Genomic DNA, 8,599 nt, shown 5'->3' with positions numbered 1-8,599 from the left:
CTCGACAAGATGAATGTGCCCTAGCAATGGCCATCGTCCACTTTGAAAGTATAGGTATAAAAGCTTTAGCTCGGCCAGCCAATGATCATTTCATATTTCTCATGTAAAGAGGTCAGCGACGAGTGCACTGAATGTTATTTTTTTTTTCATGCATGCAACACGTACGTATATATACCGCCCCACTATATATGATAATTAATATGAAACCTTAATTTGGACCATTATTTCCCATGCACTTGCTAATTTAAGTCCAGTTAAATTCTATGTTAATGACGTGGGATAGTCCGATACCACGTTTAATTTGGACGATCAATTAGGTCCCGGGTTTTACTTGCCATCTTGAGTGCGCAGGGAGCTACCATGCGTTTGACACATTGGCTAAGTCGTACGTCGAGCAGTGTGATTTCATGCATGAGTTGATGAGCAAACAAAAAGGATATCTATACGCTCTCTCACATTAGCCATTGTTATTGATGTGATAGAATCCTGCAGTTCCATGTGTCTTATATAATCAAAGTCATAATTATTAGTGGCGGTTATATATGTGACTCACGGGATATCAAACTCAGTCGAGAAGATATTAATATGTACTTATAATTTATCTCTTTTATATTAGGTTTAAAGATGAATTGGAGGAGACGTTGGAATGAGTTAATCATCTTTTATCATTATGTATCTAATCAAATTTGCTTAATTAATTCACTCATTCCAATCAAGTTTGACTAAGAAAAAGTCAGCTATTACATCTCGACTTCCGCTGCTGATATTTGTAGGGATTTTTTATGAAAAAAATAACATACACAGCAAGAAAACGATACCTTCGGAGATCCAAGTGAATATTGTATACTCGTTAGTCTACTCTATAACAAATAGAATAGTTATCTTTATTGTATGAACAGTATAATTCCGGCAGCAACTTTGATTCGTCGCATCTCAGACGATTAGAGTAGTCGTGCCTCTTCGATATTCACACGGACATGTTCTTCGTTCATCAGACAAACTCAGCCTTTGGAGAAGAGCCACTTTCGTTGTGCTAGCCACTTTAGTACTCGGCCAAGAGAAGAAGAAGAGAAAGAAGAAAATCAAGAATCTCTAGAAATTTCACTTAAAAGAGTCTTTTCATATTCATCCAATGAATACCGGGGGTTTTTCCATTGGTCTTCTTCCATTAATGATGAAATTATCTTCATTAATCTTCTTAATGGGTTAGATTTAGTATATTGGATTAACCATTACACAATAAGTCATTAATTCAATAATCTAATGAGTCTAGCCAATTAATTCAATGAGTCTAATCTGTATTCATTTGAGTTTAACTCAATGAGTCAAATTCGGATTAGACTTAGCCCTACAATCTTATGGTCCAAGTCCATTATATTTTAGTCAAACTAAAATATATCCATCTCCAAACCAATATATTCTTTGTGTGTGGCCCACTATATTCTTATAATGTTGGCAATATATCTAAAATAATATTTTAGATATATAAGTAATGAGTGACATCTAGTAATGTATCATTGTTATCTAAGTGACGAGAATGTCGAGATCCGACCTAACCTTTCTGTATCTATTATATTGTATAATTTGATCATTCTATTCTCGATATCTAGATTGATCAATGAGGCATATACCATGTCGTCCTCTTATCAATTTTTGTGTTTCTTGATCTCCAAGTAGACTCACTTAACCAAATAAGCTCAATGTCATGACTTATTTGAGCATGACCATATATTTTAGTAGTCCTCTTTAATCAAGGGCTCATAGATATCACTTCCGTCATATAGAAGAAATATATCTCATCTACATCACTCACATCCCTTCATATAATTTATTGTATACCCAGTGATCGACTTTATAGTCCACTTTGTTACAAGTGACGTTTGTCGATATTAAAGTGCATAACTCCTTATATATGGAACCATAGTGACTTTAGGTCTAAGGATTATTCATAACAATAGTCACTATGAGAATGTTTATGACACTCATATAATAATTCATGAAACATTTTTATGGCGGATCAATTCAATACATATTCTCTAATATATATCCATGTGTCAACTTAACTTGTGAAATTAAGTCATCAATTAATCTACATTCTAGTCTCGACGTATTAATATTTCTCTTGTATATTAATGCTTGATTATAAATAGTTAAGAGTAGTGTTATATATATCTACAGTCTAGCTCTCACTATCAATTCAACCAATTGATATGTTGTAGAGCAGAATCTACTACCCTAGGATATTATTATACTTATTCATTTCGTACAAATCTGAAGTAAATATAATAACTATTACCTTTTATTAATGAAATATAATACAAAAGTTGATCTCTTGTCAATCATTTCATAATTGGATCTAAGGACTAATACTAACAAAATCATCCCGAACTCGATCCCAACCACTAACATCATCAATGTCTTGGGCCCAGATCTCGATATCCTCCATACCTCAGTCTCAGTCACCGATATTATCTCAGTCTTGGATCAGTAGCTGACATCCTCCCTATCTCTGCCTTAGATCCCGACATCCCTGGCTCTGCCTCGGTCCCTGACATCATCTTGGTCTTAGTCTCAGTCTCAGTCATCGACATTCTTCCTATCTTAGCCACAAATCTCGACATCCTCTATGCATGTCTCAACCTCAATTATCAACATCGCCCAGGCTCAGCCTCAGTCACTGACATCGTCCTGGTCTCGGCCTCAAATCTCGACATTCTCCTTGCTTTGACCTTGACTTTGTATATCCTCAAGGCCACCACTCAACATCGATCTCATTTCCTCATCCTAAGATCATGCTCACACCATACGTTAGCTCACTTAAAACATGTGAGGCCGTGTGGATAAGGAGGCAACGTAACCACATCATGGATGAGCTAGTTTTTCTGGGAGTTGCAAACAAAGACTGCTAATATTTTGGAACACGTAGCACCTGATGAATGGAGAGGTGGTCAAGTGGTTATTAGATCTAATCTCTCAGATGCCCTACTTTAAATACATGGTGCTTGGTGAATGGAGAGACAACTATCGGTTGTCGAATCTAGTCCCTTCACTGGCTCATACGAGGATGATGAAGAAGAATGCAACGTTTGATATGGAGATGCTCTTTTGACAACTATATAAATCCAAGAGAAAATAAGTGCAAGGACTCTCTCTTTGGCTCCATCAAGCTCTCTTTTACTTCTTCTTCCTCCTCTAGTTTCATACCTTAAACAATCCCAAACTTGAGCATCGGAGTGGCCTACCGAGATCTTTCCTGGTGCCATTCTAACTTTTTGTGAAAATGATTTTCAGGTCTTCTCATCCTCCTTACCAACGATCTTCGAAGAGCACGCATGTCAGCCCGTTTGTTGACAGATGGCTTGATCATCCATGGTATTTGGTCGAAATAATTAGTTTTGCTAACATTTGTAAAATTTATGAACATTTTCACAATACTCTCGAATATAATATATACTTGATGCAAGAAATGACCTTAATAGTATTGGGAATACAATCAAAATCTCATATTGAAAATACATAAAAAAGATAGATGGAAGATATCTCTATTAGTATGAGGTTTTTTAGGTAGAGTCAAAAAATAAATTTATGAGGGCTTTCATCCAAAGTGGACAATATCATACTAATGTGAAAATATGTGAATTTTTTTGATCCTAACAAGTGGTATAAAATCATGGTTTAGATCGAACTATGTGAGTGGAATAATGGCCTTAAATGAAGAAGGTGAGGACTCCCAGAAGAGTAAACTCTGAGTGAAAAGTTAAAACAAGTCAAAGGTGACCGGATACTGGTGGAAATCCAGGGGTGAATTCTAGATGATGAAAAGTCCAAGTAAGTCAGGTGGTAAAAAGTCCAAGCAAGTTAAAGGATAACCATCTTAGATGATGAAAAGTCCAAGTAGGTTAGGTGGTGAAAAGTCCAAGTAAGTTAAGAGATAACCGAATGCATGAAGAAAATTATAGGGAGTGAATCCTAAGCAATGAAAAAAGTCTTAAAGGATCAAAATATATCAATAGTGGCTGAATACCTGATGGAAGAGCCGAAGCAGATCAATAGCAACTAGATACTTAAGGAGAGGTCTGAAGCAGGTTAAGAGTGACCAAATATTTGAAGACAAACTCATATTATAAAAATAATAATAATAATTTTTTATTTGAGAGAAGGATGGTAAAAAATATAATTAAATTTTACATTAGAAATATATAAAAATATTAAATTTACAATATGGAATATATCTTCCTGCTATAAAAGCTTTTCGATCGAATAGAAAAATAAATCCATACTTCTGTCAATTCATTTCTAGATAAATACGGTGAAGATAAATTATAAATGACTACTAACTATTATTACAAATAATCAAGACATAAGTAATAAAAAAAATAAACTCATATGACATGTGGTAAAAGGTGATTTGTTTTTCCCTGTTGTCTCCGTCAATCTATCATTAGATAAATACGGAGGAAATAAATTACGGATGATTATTAATTATTATTATTATTATAGATGATAAAATATTAGAAAAAATATGCTAAAATATACCAAAATTTAACCTAACAAATAAACCCAGAACTTAGCTAAAAAGGATAATATTATATTATTACGAGATACATGATTTTCTGCTTTAGGTGTACGTGGACATGCTTGTAAGATGCATGTGCCAAAAGCCCCTCAAATAACATGGAAAATTATTGGGACAAAAAAAAGAGACATGTGTCGCACCTTCCTTTCACTTCTCCCATTCGTATTGGAAACTAAATAGTAAGTTTCCAACAATTGTAACTTTAAGAGCTATTTGAACAACTACAAAATGCCTTGTGACGAAGAGTTTTCCCCCATGACTTGTGACGAGAGGCCACGTGTGGCTTGCACGCCATAGAGTTCATCCATGGTGCCATAATTGAGGTGGAACCAACTGACTGTAGTTCGATCACTAATTCTCCCACTAATTCACTAACTTAATTGCATTAAATCTCTCGCTGAGCTCAGTGACGACGTAGGGAGGCAAATTAATTAATACGGTTTAAATATGTATTCGTTGCATACTTGATCATGAAGAGTTGAAATTTAAGAGGGATGAATTAAGATTGTTACAAAAATTTCATACGATGTACAAATATAGTTGATATGATATGATTATGAATAATATATGAGTTGATCCTGTCTCAAACATGAGTCAGATGGAGGTAAGTAAAGATGACATTAGTATTAACAAAGAGACGACTTGAATGCACCTTATGTATGCACGTGGAAAAAATGAATCCTCATGTGAAACTCCAAGGTTTATAATATGAGGACTGGTAGGACTTGAAATTTGCATACACTCAAATAAGTACACGGAGCGTTAGAGACCATAAATCAAGGAAAAAGTCTCCCGCGCAGGTCCTCCGACGCTCAAGTTAGGTCATTTTCCTTAGAAGAACAATGTACGATGGAAAAAAAAACTGTTGAAGACGAGTGTGCATGCGTATGTATGTGTACCTGACCAAGAAAGATGATCTCCCTTTTTATATGACGCTGTATATCTTTAGACCCTGACCGTTGTTAGAGAATGTTAGGTGTCAGGTCCTGTCGGGTGAGAGAGGATATACGGAGGTCTCTTATTGGTGGAAGGAAAGTTCTGCTCTCAGGGAGTGACAACCCACTGGAATATTCCCTGGCTCATGGCAGTTATTATCTGATAGGAGGTTACGATTCCCTAACATTGTTATCGCTTAGTGCTTTTCGTCCCGCCCAAGTTCAGTTACAGCCAGCTTGGGATGATCACTCAGATGTGCTACCAGTACTGAACTTTGATGATGAGCTGTGGTGAACCAACCGACTTTTATATGAGACTATGATGAGAGACACATCTTTCATAATTGACCGTTGAAGAGCCGGTCGGGAGTTGTCTTAGTAAAAGCACCAGGACCATCTATAAAACCTGAGCTGGGTCAATTTGATCGGTCGGAAGCAGGCCAGGAACTAGTCCGGGCTTCGTCTTACATCTCAGATCTGGAGACCTGCCCTGCTTGTGACCGACCAGGAGTTATGCGGCTGATGACGAGAGGCGGTCTGACTCTCGCCTTTCTTTGACTGTTGACTGTCACGTCTTCTTGACTATTGACTATCACATTTTTTTTTTTACTTTTGACTGTCATGTCCCCTTGACTTTTGACTATCACATTCCCTTGACTATTGATCTTCTAATTTTATCAGGCTCCTTCTTTACGTACCGTATCATGAGCCAATCACTCTTATCCTAACTTTATTAAAAATATATTATTTAAACTCTAAATCAATAAGCCTTTTTAATTTTAATTGATACGATATTAATGATTTTTATTCAGTAATTCGTCACTTTTATGCAAAGTAGCTGTGGCATATTTATGGGATAAAGTTGATGGGCGCGTCGGCAAAGTTTGAACTGTTCTTCTGCAGTCCTAAAAGACGGCACAACTCTACAGACTGATAACATGCCATCCATTAGCTACAAAATTTCAACCTTGGAAGCAAAAAAACTTTATTGGCCATCAAATAATACAGCACAAGGAAGATCATGCATGCAACCGACAGAGGAAAAAAAAGCTGTGTCATTGTGATCGAAAGTGTGAAAGAAAAAGGAAAAAAATAGTGAATTATGGGGTGTATATATCATCTTCAGTTCTTCCACTAGTTGATGCTGCATGCATACAAGGTGCTGCTCTCAGTCTCTGTTTCCTCACTGTAATTAAGCACAGGAGTTGTTTTGCAGGATTAATTCCTTAATTTCCTGGTTAAAAGAGGTGAAAATGAAGATAAAGCTACATAAATAATTAGCATGCGATGCATATAAGGAAGGCAGTGGTGATCTTTAATCAATCTGATTCGATGACATGACTGGTTCAACATGGTTTAGTGCGCACTATAATTCCTCAGTTTTCCTTGCAGCCTTAAACCGGGCCAAGTTGGAGGATCTAACTTTCAATGGTTCATGCCGTTCATCCATGCTTATCCAGTTCTGCAATCATTTGTCATATATAAATTGAGTCCATATACTTAGTTCAGTATGTAAGAAACAATTATAAAGGTCAATATGCCGTATAAGTTGTCATCATTCAAGCCAGCATAGCACTGTTGATTTGAATAGTTTGATTTTTTGTTTCATAAGAACATACAACAGTCTATTTTCCTCCAACAGACGCACACAAAAACAATTCATTGATGCCGAAAGACCTATGACCAGTTGAAAGTCAAATTAATAAAGAAGTAGTCAACCAAATTAATCTTTCTCTATTTCAACGTCAACGATTTCATCACGACTACTAGTTATCTTTTATGCAATCCCGACTCTATTGCCGCCGTAGTACGTACTCCGGCCGGCAGCACACGTGGCAGATCAAGATAAATTAGAAGGGATTCTGCATGTACGAGAAAATGTCGTCGTCTTGGAACAGCAGAGGATTTCCATACTCGTAATTAGTTCCGGAGGTGAGGGCTGCCTCCCAGCCCGCCTCACTCCACGGTGGCAGGCTCTGTTTCTCGCGCTCGCACTTCAACTCCGCCGCGTGCTTCGACCCGCTCGAATACTCCCCCACCAGCCGCGGCATCGACTCCGCCGCATCCAGATAGAGCGAGTCCGTTGCCGTCACCGCGGCCGGAGCCTCCCGCTTCGCCTCCACCACCGCCGCAGAGCTCCTACCCTCCGGAATGGCCTCCCCTTTCTTGTGGTAGATCCGGCACAGCACCGAATCGTCCAACTGTATAATGAATCACGCTCAAATCGGCTGAGTTTCTAGCCCGCCGATCCAATCAAAGTTTTATATTGGCGTAGATATACGAACCCGAAGGGAGTGCCTCTTCTTGGCGGCGGAATTGTCTACATGGGTGAGGCGGTACTCGTGCATGATCCAATCCGTCTTCATCCCCCTGGGCGCCTTCCCAGCGTAGAACACCAGCGCCTTCTTGATCGCCACTGGCCGCGGCGAACCCACCGGCTTGTCGACCCCCGTCGCCTTCCAGTAGCCTGACCTGGCGGACCGGTTCGGCCGCGACCCGTTGGGATACTTCCGGTCACGCGGCGAGAAGAAGTACCATTCCTTCTCCCCGTACCACGCCATCCCCGGCAGCTGCCACGGGTCGTACTTATACAGGTCCAGCTCCGCGATGATGGGAACGTAAATGGGCAGCCCGGCGGATCGCCGGCATAGGTAGTGCGTCACCAGCTCCTCGTCAGTGGGATGGAACCGGAATCCTGGAGGAAGCGGCAGATCTGCTCCGTTCATTCTTCCTCTCTCAGTCGCTCTTCTCCTTATCTTCTCGCGCTCTCACGTACTTCTTCTTCTTCCTCCTCGTCGTCGTCTTCTTCTCTGCCTCGACCTGTTTTTAAAAGCAGAGGAGGATCTGAAGGCGACGAGTCGCTTGACGTCCCAACGTCCACGTGGAGGCCAGTTAGAGGGTCTTCCAAGGCCGCACGCGTGTGCATGCCTACGAGGATTTGACTGGTTGACCGACGAAGGAGTCGTCGCGGGTACCCGCCGTCGAATACACGAAACGTGGAGCCGAAAAGGACACCGATATCGATGATGTCACGGATTACGTAATCACTTTACGATAGACGCGTATTTTAGTCCGCGCGGGCGGCGAC

General features: G+C 39.4%; 1 protein-coding gene across 1 annotated transcript; it reads right to left on the bottom strand.

The window, feature by feature from the left end:
* Positions 1-7,154: 7,154 nt before the first annotated feature.
* Positions 7,155-8,308, bottom strand: LOC122017753 (NAC domain-containing protein 2-like). The gene is made up of 2 exons (XM_042575442.1): positions 7,797-8,308; positions 7,155-7,712 (listed from the first exon to the last, which is right to left on the bottom strand). The coding sequence occupies exons 1-2, from the start codon at positions 8,235-8,237 to the stop codon at positions 7,362-7,364; spliced, it is 792 nt and encodes a 263-aa protein (XP_042431376.1). The 5' UTR covers positions 8,238-8,308; the 3' UTR covers positions 7,155-7,361.
* Between the last annotated feature and the right edge of the window lie 291 nt (positions 8,309-8,599).

The sequence above is a fragment of the Zingiber officinale genome, chromosome 1A, assembly GCF_018446385.1.
Source record: "Zingiber officinale cultivar Zhangliang chromosome 1A, Zo_v1.1, whole genome shotgun sequence".
NCBI classification, from domain to species: domain Eukaryota; kingdom Viridiplantae; phylum Streptophyta; class Magnoliopsida; order Zingiberales; family Zingiberaceae; genus Zingiber; species Zingiber officinale.
This window is presented reverse-complemented; position numbering and strand designations above follow the sequence as displayed.